This window comes from Heloderma suspectum, chromosome 1 (assembly GCF_057233095.1).
Source record: "Heloderma suspectum isolate Gila_16-S chromosome 1, 16-S_ref, whole genome shotgun sequence".
Classification (NCBI taxonomy): Eukaryota; Metazoa; Chordata; class Lepidosauria; order Squamata; family Helodermatidae; genus Heloderma; species Heloderma suspectum.
Window position 1 is genome coordinate 155,335,073 of NC_139458.1, and position 27,609 is coordinate 155,362,681.

General features: G+C 42.4%; 1 protein-coding gene across 1 annotated transcript in view; it reads left to right on the forward strand.

Moving 5' to 3' along the window:
- Positions 1 to 27,609, forward strand: part of KALRN (kalirin RhoGEF kinase) — an 816,446-nt gene that overhangs the window by 613,097 nt on the left and 175,740 nt on the right. The window contains exons 25-32 of the mRNA XM_084807552.1: positions 830 to 896; positions 1,633 to 1,742; positions 3,014 to 3,083; positions 4,374 to 4,463; positions 11,223 to 11,315; positions 14,676 to 14,787; positions 15,728 to 15,918; positions 16,247 to 16,348. Of these exons, the coding sequence (XP_084663678.1) occupies positions 830 to 896; positions 1,633 to 1,742; positions 3,014 to 3,083; positions 4,374 to 4,463; positions 11,223 to 11,315; positions 14,676 to 14,787; positions 15,728 to 15,918; positions 16,247 to 16,348 (835 nt within the window). The remainder of the gene's footprint in view (positions 1 to 829; positions 897 to 1,632; positions 1,743 to 3,013; positions 3,084 to 4,373; positions 4,464 to 11,222; positions 11,316 to 14,675; positions 14,788 to 15,727; positions 15,919 to 16,246; positions 16,349 to 27,609) is intronic.

A 27,609-nucleotide genomic window follows, 5' to 3' on the forward strand; every position in this document is an offset into this window, starting at 1 on the left:
GCTTGTCTGCATCCTTCTTAAAGTGTGGTGCCCAGAACTGGACACAGTACTCCAGATGAGGCCTAACCAGTGCTGAGTAGAGGGGAACTAGTACTTCCCGGGATTTGGAAGCGATGCTTCTATGAATGCAGCCCAAAATAGCATTTGCCTTTTTTGCAGCCACATCACATTGTTGGCTCATATTCAGCTTGTGATCGACGACAATTCCAAGATCCTTCTCGCTCGTAGTGTGGTTGAGCCACGTATCCCCCATCTTGTAACTGTGCATTTGGTTTCTTTTTCCTAGGTGCAGAACTTGGCATTTGTCCCTATTAAATGCCATTCTGTTGTTTTCTGCCCAGCACTCCAGTCTATCCAGATCACTTTGAATTTTGTTTCTGTCTTCCAAAGTATTAGCTATCCCTCCCAATTTTGTGTCATCTGCAAATTTGATCAGCATTCCCTGCACCTCCTCCTCCAAGTCATTAATAAAAATATTGAAGAGCACTGGGCCCAGGACTGAGCCCTGCGGTACCCCACTCGTTACCTCTCCCCAGCTTGAGAAGGTCCCATTGATAAGCACTCTTTGAGTCCGATTCTGTAGCCAACTGTGGATCCACTGGATCGTTGTTTCATCTAGCCCACTTCGAGCTAGTTTGCTCATCAGGATATCATGGGGCACTTTGTCGAAAGCTTTGCTGAATTGGATCAATTGGACACGTGTGTGTGTGTGTGTTTTGTGAACTGCCCAGAGAGCTTCAGCTATGGGATGGTATAGAAATATAATAAATGAATGAATGTGTGTGTGTGTTTAATATACACATTTATTCAAAGGTATTTCTCCTTCTAGATTCATCATGGCTGAGCTGCTTCAGACTGAGAAGGCATATGTCAGGGATTTGCATGAATGTTTAGAGGTATGTGGTCAAGCAAGCATGAATGCAGTGCTTTTTAGAAAAAGATCCTATGGTGTTTCTGATGTCTTAGTAAAGTTTGTTGTAAATGTCGAAGGCTTGAAAGGCAACTGTGATGCATTGTCGTGGTCTTTACTTCAGTTGAGGCAGGGTTTCCAAGAATATAAACATTACAGCAGATGAGGCCCATGTGGAGGTTCATAGTGCTCTGTAAGCTGCCGTTATTGCATGGGATATGATAGGGGAGGAACTGATTTATGCTGTTTGTCTACCAGCGATCTGTACATGTGCAAGGGTCTTACATTCTGCACAGGTGGAATGATGTGGAATGTGGGCACAATTGTGTTCAGAACTGGCATTTCTGAACATTTCTGAACATTACATTTGCTGTAGCTATGCAGTGCAGCAGTATGAATGAGTGAAGTGGGGAAAGTAACATTCAAATGGGACCTCAGAAAAAGATTTTATATGCACAGCATGCAAAGAAGCCACAGCCACTGAACTTAACCTTAGAACTGTCAGCAGTTCTGTCTGGAGTGTTAAGATTTTTCATGGCACTGGAGCAGCCACAATCCCTTTTTGGAGGGCGGGATGGAAGTGTTGTGGGTGAATGTTTTGTTTTTAAAGCTTAGAACCACACATTTTCTTGGATATTCTGTGCCTTTGGCAAGAAAATGGAAGATTTATTCTTTTGTTCTATACTTCTTCTCTGTGTTTAAGAACTGCTGTTGTTTTCTAGACCTACCTTTGGGAAATGACAAGTGGAGTGGAGGAGATACCCCCAGGGATTCTTAACAAAGAGCACATAATATTTGGCAACATACAAGAGATCTACGACTTTCATAATAAGTACGTTTTCTTAAATATTTTGAGAAAAGTTCCCTCATAGAAGGATATCCTCTTCAGTCAGGCCACATAATGTGTGCCAAGAACACATCCTATGGATAAGGAAGATAATTGTCTTACTCTTCCTAGCCTGGGAAACATTGGGCAGAACAGGACCAAAATGCTACCTTATCAGGATAGAGGTGTGATAACACTTCCACCCCACTCCCCCGTCACACACACACACACACACACACACACACGTAATGTCTATTGTGGTTTGCCCTATAGATCCTTCCAATGGTGTCAAGAGTTTCCACACCAGTGGAAGACCCTCCAGGAATATCTAGTGCTGACTTAGAGAGCCTTTCTACACAAGTCTTTTATTGTGCACTCCTGATTGGTCACTTATGGTAGTTTGCGAGTCCTTTACATGATGTCATCATCCTCCAGGGCCTCTCCCATGCTTTGCAACCATTGTTTTGGGTCTTTTTAGATAGAGGAAAGTGCAGTATTTTTTTGAATGGTGTTATATTTATAGCATGTAATTGTGCAATTCCACTATACCAGAGTGTCTACTAGTGGCTGTATAATGAAACATATAGAAAGGCAGAGAAAGAAACCCCCTGGGAAAAAGCACGTGTAAAGGAGCTGCTGATCTTAATCCCACAAAGAATTTGGAAGCAGAAGCCCCAGTAAAGGTGTGAGATAAAAGCCTCATATAGAAATGGCCAGAAACTCACCCCCTATGCAATAGAGAGATTGGTGTGGCAATCCATGCAAGTTATTGCAACTGTTATATGAAGAGTTGCCATGTGAAAGTGGCGTACTGTGCAGATGAGGTAACCAGAGCTCAGTAGCTTCTATTGGCCTAATTTGAAATGTGGCTAAATCTATATTAAAGCCAGAGTTGGTACTGAAAGCAAAACTTAAGGTAAATTTGGAGTGTCCTGCCCACCTGAAACAGGAATTTCAAAGGAAATTTAACGCATTTCAGTAAGATTAGTGAAATTTCACAGGGTGTGTTTTGCACATCTGTAATCTATCAGCAAATTTTAGGTAAAGCAAATTCCAAGGTAAATTTGGAGGGTCTTTTTAAAATATGTGCAGGAATGTTTCGACATCCAGCACCTACTTTGATCAGATGCATGAGGTGACTCATTCAGCTGAATAAGGTTCCATGGAAGATTAGAGGATATAACTACTTATTAACATCTTGAAAACTGTGTAGATTGTGGTGAGGGGAGGGTGAAGGAAATAGTAACTAATTATAGTCCTTTCTTTTACATTTTCAGCATTTTTCTGAAAGAACTAGAAAAATATGAACAACTCCCTGAAGATGTGGGTCATTGCTTTGTCACCTGGGTAACGTGTCTTAACATAGTACCATTTGTTAATGGGTGTCCCAGGATTTGTAATAGGGAGTGGGCAGCTTTAAATAGGCCAAGGTACTGTGTAACTCTTCAGGCAGTAAGTTGTTGAAGACTATGTGGATCTTTTATAGGAAGTTTTTCCTCAGACATTAATGCCAGCTACCCAATAAGTCACTGATTGCTAAATAGTAGTTTGCAGCTCATCACAAGAATGTCAGGCTTCTGCCGATGGCTGATGAGATCAAAGAAGCACAAAAGGGACTAAAAAAGATGAGGTGATCCCTTTCAGAACAGGGGGCTGGGCTGAATGATGAGTCTTCAAAATGTACAAAATGGCTCCCTTGATATTTTTTTTTAAGTTGGGAACCACTGGAATAAACTATAGTCTCTTTTTCCTTTCATAATCCAGTTCCCTCTATTCTGGTTCCCCTACAGATGGACATTTTGTGAAATTTTAAAATTCTAGCATTCATCTACTAACATGGATTTGTTTTTGATGAAAGAGCTTCTATGAATTAAGTGCAAGTTTGAGGTAGGGCCAGAATTTTAAAAGTGAGTACCTGTAGGGAACCAAAACATTTACATTTCATTTTTTATACATTCTAACCTAATTGGTTCTGACCAGCTAGTCCTACCTTTTATACCAGCCAGTGGCAGAAATGGACTTTTAAATGCACATTGAAAGATGTCAGTGAGCATTATGGACAAGATTTTCAAAAGGACACACATTTAGTTCATGGGAAAGACAGTCATGCTTATCTCCAGAGGAATGTAGTGTTCTTACATGAAGCACATATTTTGCTTTTTATTGTTCCATTTGTCTGTAATACTTTTATTATTAAAGGGGGGAAAAGGAAAGGTTCCTCCTGTGCAAGCACCAGGTCATTACTGACCCCTAGAGGGATGCCGCTTTCGCTGGCGTTTTCCTGGCAGACTGTAGCAGGGTGGTTTGCCATTGCCTTCCCCAGTCGTTCCTACCTTTCCCCCAGCAAGCTGGGTACTCATTTTACCGACCTCGGAAGGATGGAGGGCTGAGTCGACCTGAGCTGGCTACCCAAGACCCAGCTTCCGCTGGGATCGAACTCAGGTCGTGGGGAGAGTTTCGGTTGCAATACTGCCGCCTACCACTCTGCGCCACATGAGGCTCATTATTAAAGGACAGAGTTATATTAGTCATTTATTTTAAGGGAGATATTATTATTAATGGGAGATGGTGCAATGACATTTGCTTATCTTGCTTCCCCCCACCTCCCCCGTGACCCCTTGATGTTTATTTTCACAGGCGGATAAATTTCAGATGTATGTTACCTACTGCAAAAACAAGCCTGACTCCAGCCAACTGATCCTAGAGCACGCAGGAACGTTCTTCGATGTAAGCACTTACTCCTCATCTCCCTTAGATTAGGCACTGATACATGCTTCAGTCTTGCTTCACACCTCTTGCTTGAAAAAACAACAACTGTATGGGTTGTATCCAGTGGTGTCTGTCAGCAGAACCAGGAGAGGGGAGATCCCACCCCACCATACACAGTCCCCTGCGTGGTGGACTAACCTCAAAATCTGCTCCAGAGGGCTAGGCAACCTTCTGGAGCAGCTTTTCAGGTGGCACGGAGGGCTGCAGGAGGGAGGAGAGAGTGAGAAATCCCGTTGCACTGGTGGGCTTCAGTTAGCGTGACATGGGATTTAACTCTATAGTTTTGATTCTTTCAGTGGCTGCCAGGGGAGAAAGAGATGAGCACTAGCAGCCACCAAGATTTTGGCAGCAGCCCTAGTGCAATAGTACTCTCATATAGCAATAGGGAGAGTTTTTCCCATCAGAAAAGCATCCAAGCTGGGCAGCCACTGCAGCACCATTTCCAACAGCCCCTGGAGGAAGCTGAGGCTACTGCAGTAGGTGCCTGTCTCAGAGTTGTGCCAAATATTCTCCACTTGTGCATGTTGAATGTAAGCTAGCAATTTAAAGTTAGTAGAAATCACTCCCCCCTGCAAAAACGACATTGTGAGAATAGTTGCCTTTTTTTTTCCAGTGAAAAGAACAATACTTTTTCAAGAATTGGAGAAAGTCACCAGACAGTGGTGGCGAGTGCTCCAGCGTTAGTGCTTTAAGCCAGTGAAGCTCTCATGCTGCGAAGACTCTCAACAGACAGGCTCCCTTTTCAGCTTGTTGCTCCTATAGACTTTAAATCCCAATAGGCAGAATACTTTAGGCTGGGCTGCCATTTCCCTATGGGTGTGCATAGGCATGCGTGTGTACATGCGTTCCCTTTTGCCTTCAACATATTGCAGAAATAATTATCTGTGCTATTGATGAAAAACACATTTCTCAAAATGACACAGGGAAGTGATTCCCTCTTCATTCGCATCACGAAGACACAGTTCCATATGTGTTCGTATATTTGCACAACAGTGTTCCACACATCCAGTTGGGATAGAAATGACAGCATTGGTTGGGGAAAGAATGACAGAAGAAAATAATGCAGGTTGAGTGCTAGGGAAATATGATACCTTTGCAAGAAAATGTCTACTTTGAGGGAAGATATCTGGATCGCTCGCAACAGGTCACATGAAATGGAAAGGAGAGCCTCTGGTTGAAATAATATACCCTCATTAACATTATTTATTAAATTATTTTCTTATCAGAAGCATAATCCACTTGAACACCAAAGCACTGAGCCTTCCAGATGCTTGAATATACCGCCATCGCTTTCTATTTCCAGTGTCAAAACAAAATGAGAGTATCTCTCTACTTCGGATTTTTCATTACTTTAAGCGGCCACACCTGAGTTTCAAGCCTGCATTTATTCACTTTCTGATGTATAGTTTTCATAATATGAATTTTTGCTTTTAAAGTTCAGGTTTGAATAATAAGCTGTGGTGCCTTCATTGCCATTCAGCTTGTTGCTCAAAGGGCTGGAGCTTCCAGCTCTAGAAGGTCTAGGAGTCTGCATGAGAACTGAGATAAGCTTACTTTCTAATTCTGCTTGACACACATCTATTAAAAGCACAGATACCCTTCCAGTAAAAAGTTACTATCCCTAGGTCTAAGAAGCCCTGATGCACTTGCACTTTCCCGTGCAGCTTTTTGAATTCAAGCCTATTTTCATTTCAGTAATTAATGGAAGTGTGCATTCAATGACAAACCTAAATTTCAGAGAGAAATTTCACATTCTAATGGCAACAACTTGGGCTTTATTACAAAAAATTGCATTATACTACTATGAACTCACATTCACCCCCAGTACACAGAATTTGGGACTGTGTATTAAATCCCCACTACACACACACACACACACACACACTATTATGCGTCATTTATAACTAATTTAGGACCAAAGTAGATGAAACATTGGAGATCTGTGATTGTTTTTCTCTTCTCTTCAGCAAATAGCAACCATAAGGGGCCCATTTCAGTTGGGAACCAGTACTGAAGGAAGAGGGTTAACTCTTTCCCTCACTACTGTTTAGCCAATGAAAATCCCCCTACCCCTGCTGTTTCTGTTTGTCTCTTTGGGTATGTGAACGTGTCACTGCGCTGTCTGTTCTGAGCCAAGAGAGGTGTTCAGAAACCAACATTTGGAAGCAGGATAGTCTTTCTCACTATACAAATCTACTCTCGGCTAATTGCGCTAGAGGTAGGCATCCAGTTTGGCTGGGTCTCTGCTCTACTTAGCATAATAGTTAATCTAATCCTAAATTGGACATCCCTAATTAGAAATATCATCCCTTGACAGTCTTTCTACCCAGATGCAGCTGCTAGAGCATTGTATGGCATGCTTCTTTACATGCCATGGATGACATTTTCTCTAGTCAGTTCAGTGTTTGGAACTTTTCAAGTGAATTAAGAGAAAAAAAGATAAAGAGAAGGTATTATTATTAATTGAGCAAGGTCTCATAGGAGTCTCTTTTAGGATTATCCCTGTCCTCTTGGTGAAAATATGGATGACGGTTAAATACAGTAACCAGCAGGTGGCATTCCAGCCTACTCAGAGGTTTCCAGAAGGGATATAATATTTCAGCAGATTTACATGTTTAACAGGACATTGACACAGATTAAAAAGCGTTTGCCCAGCTAAGCTTTTGCAGCCCAGCTGTGTTACCCTGGTTGGAAACCTTTGATACTGCTTAATACCAAAAAGTTGATGTTTCAGGCCATTTGTGATTTTTGCAAAAGGATAGTGTGTGTTTTTTTAAGTGATAGGGTAGAGAATCCTTTTTCCTAAAAAGCAACAGGAAGAAAAGGCAGCTAACTTCCTCCACGTTTTTGAGTGTTAAATTCCTTAGAGCCTGGCTGTCCTTTGTCCTAGCTCCTCATATACTCATTCAGTCATGCGATAACATTGCAAAATACTCCTGGTTTGATTTGGCATGTCTTCAGGTATACTTTGCAAAACCAGGGCAGCAGAAAATCAGATCTAGAGAATATTATGGTGGAAATTAGGTGCTCTGGGACAGCTTCTTGACTAACTTTGGCCCTATATTTTGAACTGAAAATGTTTTTAAAAGTTTGAGCTGACAGCAATTTAAAATAGCACTAAAAACCTAGCACTCACTTGGGGCTTCTTCACACGGAGCTTTCATCCTGCTATTGAGATTGCTCACTCATGTAAGTTTGTGGGTCCTTTTCATGATGTCATCAACCTTCAGAAGTATTTCCTGATTATTCCATCTCAAAAAGATCCAGAAATAATGAAGTATCTATTTAACTCCGGTGTAAACACAGAATGGCTCCACAACGTAAGGACTGCGGGTTTTTTCTTTAATGTAAAGGCAGCCTTAGGCACCCCCACAAACAATAACAATAACACTGGGTATGACCCTGGCCACAGACAAGATTTACCAAGAGGAGGTTGCAGAGACCTCTGTGCTACAATGATCGGAAGGCACCTGAATTCAGGCTTCTGTACATTTGTGTTTGAAGAACCGCCTGGTGCACCGTGGCTGTACAAGAAAACAGTTACCTGTGATGTAGCAGCAGGAAACCCTCAGTCCTCCCAACAGACATCCAGTAGCCCAGGTTGGGACTGGATCAAGCATGCACGGAGGCATACCAGGGGGAGCCCATTCTGTGTGTGTCACGGTACAGAATGGGTATCTCATTACAGGGTGGGGGTTACAGTCCGGGCATGGTGTTAGAAAGAACAGCAATACAGAGTTCTTCTTGGTCCTGGGACCATGTACTAGTTGCTGATCACTCTGACCCTGTGCTCACCTCCTCAAAGCCCTTATCCTTGATAAGGGTCACACTCTCTGTCTGCTGTGTTCCCCATGGGGGGAAATCCATTCAGGGCTGGCATGCCGCCCCTCATATGAGCTTTCTGACCCATGCATGTAAGAGCTGGATTGTGCTTTCCTTGGAAAGGGAAATGGGATAACGCCCTATCGTTCTGTGCAGCCGAGGCAAAAAGCATTGAGAAATCTGGGGTGTGTTTCCACCAGCGATTTACTCCAGCATGGCTGCGTGTGGAGGTCATGCAGTTTATATGACGTCATGGCCATCCAGCAGGCATCCTGGAGTTTATCTCAGAAAAAATGGTTCCTCCGAGACTCATTATAGTCCGACTTTTCCTCTTTACTTTGGCTCGGTTACGGTCCTGTTGGGGTGTGTTCCATCACCCGCACTTGCGTCGGTATCATAAACCTGCCCATGGGGGTGTGTCGCTCACCTGCCTGTGACCTCACTGACCCAACCCTTTCCCTCCCTGTTTTCCAGAAGTTTCAATGCCGTTTTGGAGCAGGATACCAAGGGACCAACTTTTTAAAAAACATTGAAAATAAGCGCTAGACTCCTGTTGTAGTCAATGAGGCTTGCTCCCGAAATGCACTGTCACGCATTTGCACTATTGCACAATAGCGCTAACATGCATTTGCACATTAGTTCAGGGGCGCCTGCTGACTCCTGTTGTAGTCAATGGGGCTTGTTCCCGAAATGCACTATCATGCATTTGTGCTATCACGCAATAGTGCATTTATTCAAGGGTGCCTGCTAATGCGATAGCCTAGTATTTAGAGGGAAAGGGGAAAAAATAGGCAGAATAGAGCACTGGTCCAGGAAGCCTACTCAGAAGTAACTACCATTGTGGTCAATGAGGCTAGTTCCCGAGATTGCCATTAAGGGGAGTAGAGCCTGGAGGGGGGAGCCTCTCTTATTGGTTGAGCAGCCCCTGCCAGTCTGATGACATTCACTTCCAGTCCTCCCACCCCACCTGGAAGTATGTTTCCATCAGTGACTTATAATGGTGCGGTGCAGTCTTTCGTGGAGCCATGCGCAGAGCCATGCTGATTTCATGAAAACTCCAGTATTCCTTCATTTGCTTCACCCTTCCATTTTTGTGGAAACATGGCCCTGGACTAATTAGGGCCACTTCACTTGTTACAGATTTCTTGTGTAGAAGATACTTAGAGTTTGTGTAGCATAGCAATGAAGAACTTATGCTATGAACTGACTGTCTCATGCTCAAATTGCAGCTCAGCTATGAGCTTGTTGGGTGGCAGACAAACCACTAACTCTCAGACCATGATAACATTGGTCTCCTTCACATAATTGTAAGGATGACTGAACTAAAGCACTTCAAAAGAAGTACTATATACGTAGTAGTAGGAATATATGTGAAAACCAATGTGTTCATTATATATGCCATGCAATGTACATGCTCTGGGAAGCTGTGGCCAACTGGCTCTTCCCAGTATTGTACATAGTATTTAAAAAAAAAAGAAGTGCAGGGAAGCTGTGTGTAGGAGCATCACAAGTTCCAATTTACATGATAGTTTTCATGCATATTATTTTAGTAACCTAAACTGATTGTGCAAATGGAAATCAGTCATGGGGCAGACCAGTGAATCGTGCCACTGCTGCTGAAGCTTGAGCCTGTACCTCGGAGAAGAGCAGACTGGCTTTGCTCAGTGCCTGACCCATCACTTTGATGGATTCTTGCGACAGTCCTTCTACTTGCTAATTTCCCCAGAAATCATATAGTAGGGAAGTCTGTATTGCAGACCCACTCCTTTCCTATGAGAAGACCTGCTTCTTATTCTTACGGTATCTACTGCCTTCCTTCACACGTCCCGTGAGAGGAAGATGAGAAAATTATGGTAGATGGAGCCATCCTTCAACTGTGTTTCTCACTGTGCTTCTTTTTGGAGAGGAGAAGAATGTACAAAGCTTCAAAGCCACTTCCATACCTGCCTCACACCATGGATTTCAGCAACCTGCTTTTCTCTGAAAGGGCTTTCCTATCCCTTGTGATATTCCATTGTGTGCCAGCACTAGTACTCAAACTACAGGGAGGTCAGAGGGGGCCTCCCTCCCCTTAGCTTTGTGCTGACCCCTTAGCTACTGCTTTTAGAAGGGGGCATGATTTGACTAAAACTGGGGGCAGTCAGAGGTCACAGCTTCTGAATTTCATACAGCGCTCTCCACACTTTTCTATCATAATGTGAACATTAGCCAACACTTCAGCCATTTGCTGTGTGGAGATTTTGACTTTCATCATTGCACTTTAGTATATAGATACACTACAGACACAAAACAAATTTTGAGTTTAGGAGCAAGCTGGTCAGTGAGGACTTTCCTGTGTCTAGGGATGGTGATGAGACTCAGGAAGCCTTAACTGGCTCCCTCTGTTTGCTGTCCCACAGATTTTAATGCGTCTGGATTGCACTCAGATTGAGTAAAGCATGCCCAAAGGGGTCCTGTAGGTTACTAAGCATAAGAGTTTGCAATAGCGATCTACCACCATCCCAGACATCACCTAGGCCTTAATGGGAAGTATCTGATTTAAGGCTCCATAAATCAGGAAAAAATCATTTTTATGGGAGTAAATATTTACTTGAAGCAAACCATTTATTATTTTCTGGGCAGAGCCTTAACTGGCACAGTTTCATAGAGCACTTCTCTGGAAATGACCACAGGGGAGGTTACAAAGTTTCTCTGTGGTATACTGTTGTTCTTCAAGAAACCACATAATAATTACTAGCTCCAAAGAACTGGTCAGCTCAGGTACTTTGCAGCTAAAATAGATTGAATGTGGCTGATTTTGAAGCTGAGTAAGAGTCTAGGACTGTTTTCGTTGCATTTGGTTTATATGTTTAACTGCATGTTGGTTTTATTTAGTTTTGTTCTTACTTTTTAAAGGAAATTCAACAAAGGCATGGTCTGGCCAACTCCATTTCCTCATACTTAATCAAACCTGTCCAGAGGATTACCAAGTATCAACTTTTACTGAAGGTACATCAGTGATTTGTTATTATTCTTATGAGGTCTGTATATGGGTAAAGGATCCACAGTTTATTTTGAGCAGCTGGTGAGAGAGGACTAGTTCTAGAGAAGAGTCAACCTTCCTGCACAAACCCCATTGAAATGAATTCACATTCACTTAAATGGGTCTTGTTTCTATTTTTATTTTAGCAGTAGTAGAAATAAAATTATGTATCTGTATTAGCGAAAGATGTATATTTTTCAAGTATGGAGGGGTAGGATTCTTGTCTTTGGATATTACATGCTCCTAAGAATATCCAATTTTATTGCCACTTTCCTTCTGCCATATGTCAATCAGCAGTGGCATGCACATCTTTGATTTAGTTTATACCAAACTTCCAGTCTCCATTATTCCATTATGAAAAAATAGCTAGATCATCACCTATGAAAGCATGTAGCTATTTCTACTCTCTTGTCTGTGGTATTGAACTGCCCTTGAATCCTAGGAAATCATATGTGGTTGGTAATATCCTTTATGGAATACTGTCATGATAATATCAAGAGATTAGAAAGACCATTTGAGCGATGACTATAAATAAATGTGTGTTTTACTATCTATGTTCACGTCTTGCTTTACTGTGGGATTAAATGTGACATCCAAAAGCAACCTTGACTGAATAATATTGTTTTGCACTTCCCCTTCCGTGGGAAGTTCAAAGCAGCCTTTGCAAAGCTTGTTTCCTTTGGAGGAGAGCAAGCACTGGATACTTCATGGTAGCTATATCATTGCTTATTTATAAATCTACAGGTTGAGCAGCCATTGTTGTTGTTCAGTCGTTCAGTCGTGTCCGACTCTTCGTGACCCCATGGACCATAGCACGCCAGGCCTTCCTGTCCTGCACTCTCTCCCGGAGCGTGCTCAAGTCCATATTCATTGCATCAGTGATGCTATCTAGCCATCTCATCCTCTGCCGTCCCCTTCTCCTTTTGCCCTCAGTCTTTCCCAGCATCAGGGTCTTTTCCAGAGAGTTTTCTCTTCGCATTAGGTGGCCAAAATATTTGAGCTTCAGTTTCAGTATCTGTCCTTCCAATGAGCACTCAGGGTTGATTTCCTTTAGGATGAACTGATTTGACCTCCTTGCAGTCCAGGGGACTCGTAAGAGTCTTCTCCGGCACCACAGTTCGAAAGCATCAATTCTTCGATGCTCAGCCTTCCTTATAGTCCAGCTGTCACAGCCATACATTACTACTGGGAAAACCATAGCTTTGATTAGACGGACTTTTGTCGGCAAGGTGATGTCTCTGCTTCTGACTATGCTGTCTAGGTTTGCCATAGCTTTCCCCCCAAGGAGCAAGCGTCTTTTAATTTCATGGCTACAGTCACCATCTGCGGTGATCTTGGAGCCCAAGAAAATAAAATCTGTCACTGCTTCCATTTCTTCCCCTTCCATATGCCAGGAAGTGATGGGGCCAGATGCCATGATCTGAGTTTTTGTAATGTTGAGTTTCAAACCAGCTTTTGCACTCTCCTCTTTCACCCTCAACAAGAGGCTCTTTAGATCCTCTTCACTTTCTGCCATTAGGGTGATATCATCTGAGTATCTGAGGTTGTTGATAATTCTCCCGGCAATCTTAATTCCGACCTGTGATTCATCCAACCCGGCGTTTCTCATGATGTACTCTGCATATAAGTTAAATAAGCAGGGCGACAATATGCAGCCTTGTCGTACTCCTTTCCCAATTTTGAACCAATCGGTTGTTCCATGTGTGGTTCTTACTGTTGCTTCTTGACCTTCGTACAGGTTTCTCAGGAGACAAGTAAGGTGGTCTGGTACTCCCATCTCTTTCAGAATTTGCCAGAGTTTGTTGTGATCCACACAATCAAAGGCTTTAGCATAGTCAATGATGCCGAAATAGAAGTTTTTCTGGAATTCTCTCGCTTTCTCCATGATCCAGCAAAAGTTGGCGATTTGATCTCTAGTTCCTCTGCCTCTTCGAAACCCAGCTTGTACTTCCGGTAGTTCTCGGTTCGCATACTGCTGATCACAGATACACGCACATGCACAGGCAGTGTTAGTATGACAGGCAATGTCAGCACCTTAGAATCCCCAAAACTGCTGATTCTGTCCAGATCCAAATGGCTTTTCCCCACCCTCTGTTACACAAATAACCTAACATGATTTGAGCTGCCACCTTGGTAGGTAGATATGATTTGCATTTCAGGTGCTTGGAACAAGCTTGAATACTTGAGAATCTACAGTCCAGTTTTCACAGAACTATCACAAACTATAGCCTTATTTGAGTGATCTTTTCCTTCACACAATTAAAATCATGTTAGGGAGAGCAGGGGAACACTGGCAAGCCACAGCCCCTCTGGCGCATCACCTTCCTCTTATTTGCAGCCCTCCATGAGTTGAAGGACAAACTGCGGAAGCAGGGAGCCTCCTCCACTCATAGAGACTCCATGTGTGATTTAGAGCCCTGAGTATGCAAGGTTCTAGATTTCACGCCGGACCTCAGTGAGTAGAGGAGGTTCCCCATTTCAGAAGTTCATCTTTCAATCCATGGACTGCTGCAAACGAGGGGAAGGTGAAGTGTTGGACGGGGTGGGGCTTGCCAGTGCACCTTCTGCTCTCCCCCATCCATGAAGAATGAAAACACCCAAATGTGGATCCCTCAGAAATCCCATCTAGTCCATACACACACTGTCCAAGAAACAGACAATAGATTATTTGCTTAAGAACTGGGTGGAGCTTAGGTGGTTGGGTCACACATGAGTAGAGAAGTGGCTGAGGCACTGAATGCCTAGTATTAAGGAAGCTCAAGCATTTCATTCGGTCTGCATTTGGAAGTGAACTTACCTTATTCACAGCTGCCAAATAAATCTGCAAATTGGAATGCGGTAGTCCTTCCAATCCCACATTTCTCTGAAAGTGGCCAGGCAGTTTTCAGCTTAAAAAACATACCAAAATGTATATATATGAAGTCATATTTTGCCATAAAATGCATATAAATGTATATTTTATGGCAACAGGCATATAAAAATTCATATTTTAGGATAAAATGCATATAGAATGCATATGACTTGTGCAGATTTTTTTCAATCCACAGATTAATGCAGAAACAGAACAGATCTGGTTTATGAATGAACACAAGGAAAACTGACACAGACTAAAAACAGTCTGATTTGTCCATCCCTGCCTGGAACCCAACTTAAGTTTAACGTTCAGTAAAGCTGGGAATAAGTGCATCCTATTGATTTTATATTAACCTCATTTACACCTAAAAGATATATATACCCAGGCTCCTTGATTAAATGCCCTGAATTAGCTACAACCAAAAGGTCACAATCTTATCTGGAGCTCAGTTTTGTTTTATATTTCTCCACAGGAGCTTTTAACATGCTGTGAAGAAGGGAAGGGAGAACTCAAGGATGGTTTGGAAGTGATGCTCAGCGTCCCTAAGAAAGCCAATGATGCCATGCATGTCAGCATGCTGGAAGGTAAGCAGTCTTTGGCTGGAAGGGCAATGTTACTTCTTCCATAAATGCACCAGGGTGGGCTGAAGAAAGTTTGTTGTTTTGTATGGGCAGGGTTTTTTGTAGATAGATGGCTGATTTTTTCAGGTACTTCGCTTTATTGACTTACTATAAAGATTCCTGTGTCTTATTGCAAAATACTCTGAGAACTTTATAAGCAATGTCATATAAAAAAAACTTCTTTTAATATGCGTACACATGCATGAGTGTGTGCTCTCTGTCTCTGTCTCCCTCTGTCTCCCTCTGTCTCTCTCTCTCTCTCACACACACACACACACACACCCCTACCTGTTTGAAGTTGTCATGCTTTGTCCAGATTTATCCAGTACCTAATTCCTCCTTTGTCATGATTTTGCTATTCCCCTTCCCACTTGTTATGTGACATATTTTATGGACCTCCAGTTCTGCACAATGATTTTGTATAATTGTAGGAACTGTGTCAAAGGCTCGTTGCTTTCGCATGCCAATTTAGTGAGCCTAAATTCAAGTCCACAGCCACATTCCTTCTCTATCGGCAGCAGCTCATCCAGGGTTTCAAACAGGGCATTTCAGCCCTACCTGAAGATGCCAGAGATTGAACCTGGGTCTTTCTGCATGCAAACTCTGTGCCCTACCATTAAGCTATAGCCTCTTCTCCCCAAATCTAGTAGAGAGTAACAGGGGCTTATGTCATCAAATCACAGATAGAATCAAGCTTGATCTGGCAAGGAGATCAGATATAAATAACCTCAGACTAGTAAATAATTTCATGGCATTTATAGAATAAAAGTTACACATTTGCCTGTTTCCCTTACTTTTGGTAATTCTCAAGCTTAATTTCTCAGTTTTTGTCTTACTGGTTCTGAAATCAGTGTCACAAGGTGCTCTTTCTGTTTTAATTTGATCCGATTTGTTTTATTTATAGGATTTGATGAAAACTTGGATGTTCAGGGAGAACTGATTCTTCAGGATTCCTTCCAAGTGTGGGATCCTAAGTCTCTCATCCGGAAGGGCCGTGAGAGGCACTTGTTTCTCTTTGAAATCTCTCTTGTTTTTAGCAAAGAGATCAAAGATTCTGCGGGACACACGAAATACGTTTACAAGAATAAATTACTGGTACGTCTGCTTAGGATGAGCATTTAATGGGCTTCAGGATCTTTGCTAAATATAGAAAAACAATTAAAGGTGTGCATGCCTTTGTACCAAATTTGGAAGTTGTGATCAGTTTGGTGCCACATGGTCAAATGCCGTGCGGACTAGCTTTAATTCTACTTTACCTTGGAAGCAAAGTACACAGGACACCTATAAAAGTTAACATTATGTTACAGTTAATTTACATTCATTGCATGAGAGTGCAATTTGATACTAGGACTGAGCTCCTTCCTAGCCTCAGTTCTAAAACCACCTGAAAATATGATTCCCAATTATCTCTCCTTCCTAACAGACCTCAGAACTGGGAGTGACAGAGCATGTGGAAGGAGATCCCTGCAAGTTTGCTTTGTGGTCTGGACGGACTCCCTCCTCAGATAATAAAACGGTGCTGAAAGTAAGTCCCCAGTCTTAATTTCTGTGCCTTCATTGCTTTTGTTTTTGCTCAACAACCAGGAAGTGTTGTTGTTGTTCAGTCTTTAAGTCGTGTCTGACTCTTCGTGACCCCATGGACCATAGCACGCCAGGCCTTCCTGTCCTCCGCTCTCTCCTGGACTGTGCTCAAGTTCATATTCATTGCAGCAGTGATGCTATCTAGCCATCTCATCCTCTGACATCCCCTTCTCCTTTTGCCTTCAATCTTTCCCAGCATCAGGGTCTTTTCCAGTGACTTTTCTCTTCGCATTAGGTGGCCTAAATATTTGAGCTTCAGTTTCAGTATCTGTCCTTCCAATGAGCACTCAGGGTTGATTTCCTTTAGGATGAACTGATTTGACCTCCTTGCAGTCCAGGGGACTCATAAGAGTCTTCTCCGGCACCACAGTTCAAAAGCATCAGTTCTTCGGTGCTCAGCCTTCCTTATAGTCCAGCTGTCACAGCCATACATTACTACTGGGAAAACCGTAGCTTTGATTATACGAACCTCTGTCGGCAAGGTGATGTCTCTGCTTCTTACTATGCTGTCTAGGTTTGCCATAGCTTTCCTCCCAAGGAGCAAGCGTCTTTTAATTTCATGGCTACAGTCACCATCTGCGGTGATCTTGGAGCCCAAGAAAATAAAATCTGTCACTGCTTCCATTTCTTCCCCTTCTATATGCCAGGAAGTGATGGGGCCAGATGCCATGATCTTCGTTTTTGTAATGTTGAGTTTCAAACCAGCTTTTGCACTCTCCACTTTCACCCTCAACAAGAGGCTCTTTAGATCCTCTTTGCTTTCTGCCATTAGGGTGGTATCGTCTGCGTATCGGAGGTTGTTGATAATTCTCCCTGCAATCTTAATTTCAACCTGTGATTCCTCCAACCCAGCATTTCTCATGATGTACTCTACATGTAAGTTAAATAAGCAGGGCGACAATATGCAGCCTTGTCGTACTCCTTTCCCAATTTTGAACCACTCGGTTGTTCCATGTCCGGTTTTTACAGTTGCTTCTTGACCTTCGTACAGGTTTCTCAGGAGACAGGTAAGGTGGTCTGGTACTCCCATCTCTTTCAGAATTTGCCAGAGTTTGTTGTGATCCACACAATCAAAGGCTTTAGCATAGTCAATGAAGCAGAAATAGACGTTTTTCTGGAATTCTCTTGCTTTCTCCATGATCCAGCGAATGTTGGCGATTTGATCTCTAGTTCCTCTGCCTCTTCGAAAACCCGCTTGTACTTCTGGTAGTTCTCGGTTCACATACTGCTGAAGCCTAGCTTGTAGGAATTTGAGCGTAACCTTGCTGGCATGTGAAATGAGCGCAATTGTACGGTAGTTTGAACGCTCTTTGGCATTGCCCTTCTTTGGAACTGGAATGTAAACTGACCTTTTCCAGTCTTGTGGCCACTGCTGAGTGTTCCAAATTTGTTGGTATATTGAGTGCAGCACTTTAACAGCATCATCTTTTAGGATTTTAAATAGCTCAGCTGGAATACTGTCATCTCCGCTAGCTTTGTTGTTAGTAATGCTTCCTAAGGCCCACTTGACTTCACTCCCTAGGATGTCCAGCTCAAGTTCAGTGACCGCACTATCATGGCTATCAGGGACATTCAGATCTTTCCTGTATAGTTCTTCTGTGTATTCTTGCCACCTCTTCTTAATCTCCGCTGCTTCTGTTAGGTCCCTGCCTTCTTTGTCCTTTATCATGCCCGTCTTTGCACAAAACGTTCCCTTGAGATCTCCAATTTCCTTGAAGAGATCTCTAGTCTTTCCCATTCTATTGTTTTCCTCGATTTCTTTGCATTGTTCATTTAAGAAGGCCTTCTTGTCTCTCCTTGCTATTCTCTGGAACTCTGCATTCAGTTGGGTATATCTTCCCCTTTCCCCCTTGCTTTTCGCTTCCTTTCTTTCCTTAGCTACTTGTAAAGCCTCATCAGACAGCCACTTGGCTTTCTTGCATTTCTTTTTTGGGGGTGATGGATTGAGTTGCTGCCTCCTGAACAATGTTACGGACCTCCGTCCATAGTTCCTCAGGCACTCTATCAGGTCTAATCCCTTAAATCTATTCCTCACCTCCACTGTATATTCATAAGGGATATGATTTAGGTCATACCTGAATGGTTTAGTGGTTTTCCCTACGTTCTTCAATTTAAGCCGAAATTTTGCAATAAGAAGCTCATGGTCTGAGCCACAGTCAGCTCCAGGTCTTGATTTTACTGACTTCTCCATCTTTGGCTGCAAAGTACATAATCAATCTGATTTCAATATTGACCATCTGGTGATGTCCATGTATAGAGTCGCCTCTTGTGCTGTTGGAAAAGAGTGTTTGCTATGATCAGCATGTTCTCTTGGCAGAACTCTATTAGCCTTTGTCCTGCTTCATTTTGTACACCAAGGCCATGCTTGCCTGTTATCCCGATGATTTCTTGACTTCCTGCTTCAGCATTCCAATCCCCTATGATGAAAAGGACATCTTTTTTTGGTGTTAGTTCTAGAAGGTGTTGTAGGTCTTCATAGAACCTATCAACCTCAGCTTCTTCGGCCTCAGTGGTTCGGGCATAAACTTGAATTACTGTGATGTTGAATGGTTTGCCTTGGATTCGTACTGAGATCATTCTGTCGTTTTTGAGATTGTACCCCAGTACTGCTTTTCCCATCTTTTTATTGACTATGAGTGCTACTCCATTTCTTCTAAGGGATTCTTGCCCACAGTAGTAGATATGATGGTTACCTGAATTAAATTCGCCCATGCTTGTCCATTTTAGTTCGCTGATTCCCAAGATGTCGATGTTCAATCTTGCCATCTCATGTTTGACCACCTCCAGCTTACTTTGATTCATTGATCTGACATTCCAGGTTCCTAAACAATATTGTCTTTACAGCATTGGACTTTCTTTTCACCACCAGACACATCCACAGCTGAATGTCCTTTCGTCTCTGGCCCAGCCACTTCACTCTTTCTGGCGCTACTTGGAAATTCCCTCTGCTCTTCCCCAGTAGTATATTGGACACCTTCCGACCCGAGGGTCTCATCTTCCGGCGTCATATCTTTTAGCCTTGTGATATGTTCCATGGGGTTTTCTTGGCAAGAATACTGGAGTGGGTTGCCATTTCCTTCTCCAGTGGACCACATTTTGTCAGAACTCTCTGCCATGACCTATCCGTCTTGGGTGGCTCTACATGGCATAACTTATGGCTTCACTGACTTATGCAAGCCCCTTCACCACAACAAGGCAGTGATCCATGAAGGGGCAGGAAGAGTTAGATAAAGTCAAACTCTATGGTACATTGTAAAACAGTTGGATGCTGGATCTTGTGGAATAATTTCAGAATTTTATGCTTTATCAGTAGAGTTCAGTTCTTTAGACTGTGGGTCCTTAGCAGTCCTATGTAGGTATGCCATCTACCTACAGGTGGTAGATGGCATACCAACAGAATCCACTGATGATATTTCATTCATAATGATGTGGTAGCAGAACTGGACTCAAGTCAGGAAACTGTACCCATGTGAGATATACAGATAAAGATATAGAGAGATAAATAAAAATAAAACATATGGACCCTGCTTTGCTCATGCACACACTCTGCCAGCTTCATTCCTATCCGGTGCAAAGGAGGCATCCATCATGGGTTAACTCCTCCCACTCCCCAGGACAGGCAAGGAACATATGATCAAGCTTTTTGCCTTGGTCCTGGCCTCTGTGGCTCCTCCCAGCCAGTTCATCCCTTGCCTTTGCCCCGGACAGAGCTTGTGTCACATTCCTTCATCCTCCCCCTTCGCAGTCAACACACTCCAGAAAACAAGGCTTCAAATGTAGATTCTAGGAAACTCTCAGACTGCAAAGAAACAGCTAATCCACCCATCTATGGATATCGATAGAGGAGACTAAGTGGAAGTTAGAGAAGTTGCCAGAAGTCTGGGCAAGAACTTCTCGGCCAGACTAGCTTTGTAGGTGTAATGTTTGGTGTTCTTAGGCATAAATAGAAGACTCCAAATCCAAGTTTGCAAAGACAGCTTTTACTGAGTGAGTCACAATGCAAACTTACATCCCTCCTTTGTAGTACCAGGTGAGTCCTTTTATACCAATCACCGTAATGCTCAAATGAGTCCCCCCATTCAACACAACCAAATACAAACACATATCATTACATTGCCCTTTTTTCCTTTTCTTTTTTTCTTTCATTCTCCATATCCATATCTTAGAGATTTTCTCACTGTTCTTCCTCTAGATGTAATTATTAGTTTCTCCTCCAGCTCCATCTTTCTAAAATCATTCTGTTGTATATTCTCACTTCCACTATCTTCCTTCCCAGTCTCCCTATCATGACTTTCCACAGGCATCTTTTCAGTCCTGTGAAAATACTTTCTGTTTCTCCTATACAACCTTGCATCCTGGGTTTCCACTGCATATGATCTGGGAGTCTGATGACATTCAGTTACTTTTGCAGGTTGCTACACTCCCTCTTTTTGAATATTAACTTTTTCTCCCACTTTTAATGGTGGCAAAAGTTTAGTCCCTCGATCATAATAACATTTCTGCCTTTCCTGTCTCTTTCTTAATTGTTCTTGCACACTACTATGTGAGACACTTTCTGGTTGCAACAATGGTTTTACTATAGGTAACGTTGTTCTCAAACGTCTTCCCATTAGTAACTGCGCTGGAGACTGCTTATCTAAAAAAGGTGTGTTTCTAAGATTTAACAAACAAAGATATGGATCTGTATTATCCAAACTGCTCTTCTTTAAGATCTTCTTAAGTGTTTGGATAACTTTTTCAGCCATTCCATTTGATCTTGCGTAATATGGGCTGGAAGTGGTGTGCACAAAATCCCATTCTCTCACAATCTAAACTCCCTAGAATTAAATTGAGGACCATGATCAGTTATTATAACTTCTGGTATCCCATGTCTAGCAAATACAGATTTACAATGCATAATCACACATTTACTGTTTAACGTTTCCAACAAACGTCCAAAAACTTTGAATAATAATCTACCATCAAAAGATATTCCTTCCCATGAAACTCAGATAAGTCCATTGCCAATTTCTACCACGGTCTTTCTGGTACTTCATGAGGTAACACTGGTTCTTTTTATTATTATTTCTGAAAGTTTGGCATACCTTACAAGATTGTATTAATGCTTCTATTTGCATACACAAACCCAGCCAAAACGTCACATCTCGAGTTCGTCTTTTATTCAATTCAATTTCCAAATGGCTCTCATGAATTAATTCCAACGTTTCTTTCCTCCGCTTTTGGGGTACAGTTAGTCTATCATTCTTAAATATTAAACCATTCCTCTCTATAATTCCAATATGGTTTCAGTTCTTCAGAAAGTTGTGTTTTCTTTTCTGGCCATCCTGTCAAAATAACTTTCTTTAATTCTTGCAAAATATTATCTTCCAATGTTGTTAATTTAAATTCTTTATATTTCTGATCAGAAATAGGTAGACAAGACAGTAACAAATTCACAGCAACATCAGCTTCTTCAGTATTGAAAACTTTACATTCAGATGATATTTCTGTAATACTAACAACCATCTCTGAATTCTTGGAAGAGTATTATATAATGATTTTTTAAAAAAATAACTTTCAATGGTTTATTATCAGTTTCAACTGTAATCTCTCTACCATATATACGTATATATATATTGATGAAATCTAGTACAACCAAATACAATGGCCAACAGTTCTTTTTCTGTTTGTGCATATGATTGCCGACACTCATTCAAAGCCTTAGAAGCATATGCCACTGGTAAACCTCCTTGTAACAAAACTGCACCTAATCCAGTACCACTAGCATCAACTGATACAACTACAGGTTCTTCAACACTATAATATCTCAACACAGGAGCTATTGTTAACATCTGTTTTAATTTTTTATATGCTTCCTCATGGACCTTTGTCCATTCAAACTCCACCCCCTGGACTACACATTGTCTCAAATTAGCTAATAATGTAGCAAGATTTGGAATAAATTTAGCCAAATAATTAACCATGCCCAAGAATCTATGTAATTCTCCCATATTTTGAGGACTTGGCATTTCAACTATTGCTTCAATTTTAGTTCTATCAGGTTTTAGACCTTCTTCAGTTAAGATATGTCCCAAATAATTTATTTCACTCATAGAAAATTTGCACTTCTCTCTAATCAGTTTTAAATTCCTTGCTCTACACCAGAGCTTTCCAAACTTTTCATGTTGGTGACACACTTTTTAGACATGCATCATTTCATGACACAGTAATTCAGTTTTACTAGCAAACCGGAGGTTAAACTAACCCGTTATAAGAGATACAGACACATACATAAATTGTAACAATGAAATGTATGGGGATACAACATATCTCATGAAAACCTTTCATTTATATTTTTTTAAATATATGATTTGTAAGATAATAACATACATTGTTGTCATTCATGAGTAACAGTATGTAAATATGTGCAAGAATTTTAAAAAGTTGAGTAACACCAATAACTACTTACCATTTTAATGGGATGTATGAGGTTGATGGGATGAACACAGCTTTTCAATATTTGGTGGAATATTAGATAAAGACACTTGCATTTCGTCATCAGGCATTTTCAAGCTTCCACGTTTCAGTGTCTTTAACTTTGCCATTGTTGAAAATAAATGGCAGAAATCAAATCATAAGTCCAACGTGGTGGGTGGCTTGCTGTTTGCCACATTGGGTTTGGGAGGGTGGCCTCCCTTCAGCCAGCAGCAGGGCTGCTGATTGGGAGCACGCTGATTCTGAGGCTTCTGGCCTCCACTGAGCACTGTTCCGACTGGCCAAGATGGTGGACAGCCCGCTTGGTGCAGTCCCAGTCCCAGGTGGCGTTTCCGCCTGTGTGTTTCTTTGGTCTGGCTGCGCGGCAGCGCGGTGCAGAAGTCTGCGAAGGGCACGCCTGAAACCACGCAGGGCTGGTGGCCGCTGCCACTTCTCCGCACTAGCGTCGGCCAAGCTCTGCTCCCAGGGCAGCACCTCCCTTCCCCTCTCTTCGCCCCACGCCTCTACCTTTCCGGGGAGTGCAGGCTCGAAACTCCTTGCCTGTTGTTCTCCCCCGCTGCCCTGCAGCCGCACTGAGGATGCAGGGAAGCCTCTCGCCCGAGCTGATTGCAAATTGCTCAACTAATTGCTCCGCTAACTTTGAATTCTCCACACTCCTCGTGCAGCCAGCGTTACCACACTCCTCGGTGTACCGCTCCAACACCGCTAATCACGTGCGTCCTACGTCAAGACGCCACGTGATCCTAAAGCAGCTAATGTTAAAGCACCTAAGCCTTAGCTGCTAAGCCTTAGCAGCTAAGCTGCTTTAACATTAGCTGCTTTAGGAAGTTCCGGGGGAAGGGGCCAAGGGAAGCAAATGCGGGTAAGGGAGCTCCGTGGTGCCCTTCTGCACAACTTTCTGAATTTCGCGCGACACACCTACACACTGCCGGTGACACACTAATGTGTCGCGACACACAGTTTGGAAAGCTCTGCTCTAAAAAAAAAGGTAAAGGTGTCCCCAGCCAGTCGTGTCTGACTCTAGGCTGTGGTGCTCATCTCCATTTCTAAGCCAAAGAGCCAGCGCTGTCCGAAGACGCTTCCGTGGTCATGTGGCCGGCATGACTGAACACCGAGGTGCACGGAACGCTGTTACCTTTCCCGCCAAAGCAGTACCTATTTATCTACTTGCAATTTCTTGCTTTCGAACTGCTAGGTTGGCAGAAGGTGGGACTGAAGACGGGAGCTCACTCCGTCACCCAGCACTCGGGTCTTGAACTGCTGACCTGCCGACCTTCCAGTCTGCAGTTCAGCGTCTTAACCATGCTCTACACCTTTCTAAAACCTGCATCTTTCATCATGCTCTTGTTGAGTCCTTCCCCATATCAGGATATCATCAATATAACACATAACTCCTTCTATTCCTTCAAATACTTGTTGTATACTTCAGGAGCAGATGAAATACCAAAAGGCGTTGTAGTAAATCTATATCTACCAAAAGGTGTATTAAAAGTACATAATCTGGAACTGTTCTCATCCAGCTGTATCTGCCAAAATCCATTACTAGCATCCAACACAGAAAGCAATTTTGCCCCTGCCAACCTGCTAGTAGTTTCATCTACTGTTGGTAACTGAAACTACTCTCTACAAATGGCTTTATTCATATCCCTTGGATCCAGACAAATTCTTATTTGATCTTTACCAGGTTTATCCACAATCACTGTTGAATTCACCCATTCTGTAGGTTCTTCCACTTTAACAATCACACCTATTTGCCCCATTCGTCTAAGCTCTCTTTCTACCTTCTCCCTTAACATAATTGGAGTTTTACAAGAAGCATGCACTACTGGTGTTATCTGTGGATCCATTTTAATTACATACTGACCTAGCAAACATCCTAATCCCTGAAACCCATCTTCATAATGCTTATATATTTCCTTTCATTCCTTACTTCCTAAAACATTTACTCTTTTCACTAACTCTAAATCAGTAACTGTTTTTAAACACAAGATTGCTTGTGCTTCAAAATTTACTACTTGAAATTCTGTCTCAAATTCCTTCCCTTTATATGTACATTTCATAACATACTTCCCCAGCACTTCCAACCTTGTACCTGAATAAGTAACTAATCTTATATTTGATTTCTGTAAACATTAACTCTGAAGACTCATCAATTCTTAAGGAAAGAGCATGAGCTTGTGCTCCAGTATCTATCTTAAACTTTATATCCTTATGCTTTATTTTAAGATCTACACTCCTATCTTCTTCCAACTTATTAGATGTTAAAGTCCCAATAAACATATCTTGCAAATCTTCTTCCTCCAGAATACACATCTTCTTGTGAACAAACTTGGCATCTGTGACTTTACACATCTTTGCAAAATGATTAGGTCTTCCACATTTTTGGCAATCTTTTCCATACGAAGGACATTGTCTTATGTTGTGGTTGTTACCACATCTAGAACAAAACGTGGAGCTTGAAGCAAAACTTGAAACCGGTTTCACAGTCTTCTCAATCAGCTGAGTTTTCTTTTTAACACTGTCTTTGCTTTTCAAAATATCCATTTGTTTCTCAGCTGATCCCAGTCCTTTTAATTGCATTACAGTCACTTCTGCTCTACAAATGTCCACAGCTTTTTAAAAAAATCAGCTTCTCTCAGCAGCAGTGCCCAGAGATTATCTGTTCTTATTCCACAAATAATTCTATCCTTAATCAAAGACTCACACAGCTGGCTATACTCGCATGACTGTGCCAATAACTTTAAGTCAGTCACATAAGAGTCAATAGGTTCTTCCTCATTCTGAGCTCTTGAAAAAAACTTATGTCTCTCATATGTAACCTTTATTTTAGGAGCACAATATAATTCAAACTTATTCAGCAAAATTTGTATTTTATGCTTATCTACTTCATCATCAAAATGCAAGGTATTATATATTTCTCTGGCTTCTTCTCCTGCCACATGCAGAAATAAAGCAGCTTGAAGCTTTTCACTTTTCTTGTCAGCTCCACTTGCTATACAATATAATTCAAATCCTTGCCTCCATTTTCTCCAATTTTCAGCCACATTACCTTCAAATAACAGTTTTTCTGGAGACTTCAACTGATCCATTCATTCCCTTGCACTTCTGACACCATGTAATGTTTGGTGTTCTTAGGCATAAATAGAAGACTCCAAATACAAGGTTGCAAAGACACCTTTTACTGAGTGAGTCACACTACAAACGAACATTCCCCCTTTACAGTATCAGGTGAGTCCTTTTATACCAATCAGTGTAACACTCAAATGAGTACCCCCATACAACACAACCAAATACAAACACATATCATTATAGCAGGAATGCCCCTCCCTTAGGGCGGCTCCCTCCTATGTTGGCTTCCATGAGTGGCCAACCTGGCAGATGGTCTGAGCCCTGCCTCTAACTTTATCTAACATCATAACTCTATGATGCACCCTAGCATCCCTCAAGTCATGCCCCTCACTCTCCTCCCTCCTCCGAAACCTGGGTTCTCATGGTGGAGGAACGGGGGCGGGGGCATTCAGGCTGGGCTGTCTGTGTGTCAAGGTCTTGGGAAGAAAGTCCCACCATATCTGGGATCACCAGGGAGGGTGCCTCTCTCTGTTCTGGCTGTTCCCCTTCTGAATCTGAATCTCAGCTGCTAGACATCTCCACACGCTCAGATTAATTCCTGAAAGCTTGTTCTTATCCCTCCTCAACAATCTCCTCTTCCAGGTCTTGTTTTTCCTTTCAATCCTTGTTCTACCTCTTCCTTAACAAACTTTTCTCTTTTTCTAGTTTAGTCTTTTCTCTCTTTTAAAAACAAACAGAGAAAAGAAAAGTTTTTGCTACCTTTTTCTGGCTCTACTGCCTTTTCACCACAAGATGGCATCACCTAACAAGAAGAGCTCTAAACTTGGTAAGAAAAAAGAAAAGGCGCCTTCAGTAAGGCGTATCAGAGTCGTCCGGAATCCAGCTGCCGATCACAAGGCACCACCCCTGCTCAACCTTGAGGAGCTGACGGTTGCCCCTATCTCCAATAGTGAGGAGTTCATGAGAGGTTCAGTAGCATCCAGGCATAGCCCACCGTTGCAACCGCAGCTCTGCAAACACAAGCAGATCGGAGCAGAGCCCTTGTGGAACTGGGCCACATGGGATCTTTGCGCCCTCTCCATAGTCCCTGCCTCGGAAGAGGCCGACCCAGACACCAATCCGGAGGAGTTTGTGAGGGCACATAAGCACTCCTTGGGGTCCTGGGAGTGGGAGGAAGCTGGGATACGCCCATTGTTTTCCCGCCAAAAATCAGTTCCATTTTCCCAGGATTGTGCAGCCTTGAATTTTGCAAACACAGCCTTTTCCAAGGGATAATACGAAGGCACAGCAACCTCCAAGCACCCCTCCTCCCCCACAGGAGAATCAGCTGAACAACAGCCCCTTCCTCCCCAGGATTAGGCTTTGTTGAGAAAATTCAACAGGCCAGTAGAAGGGAATTGGCTCAGCTCTCTGATCAACGAAGGGGATGTAAAAAACGCAGGGAAAGGACTCCTTCCTCCAGTTCACCTTCTCTTTCTCCTTCCCCACAGCTGAAGAAACAACAAAAGAGAGCAATTCAGGCGGAGCACTCCAACATGCCTGATAAAACGAAATTGCCCACATCTGCCAAATCAGCCCATGATTCTCTCGCCCTTCGCCTCATGGTCAAGGGAAAACATCATAAGTCAAAGGGAATCTCACCTGAGCACCCTTCTAACTCGG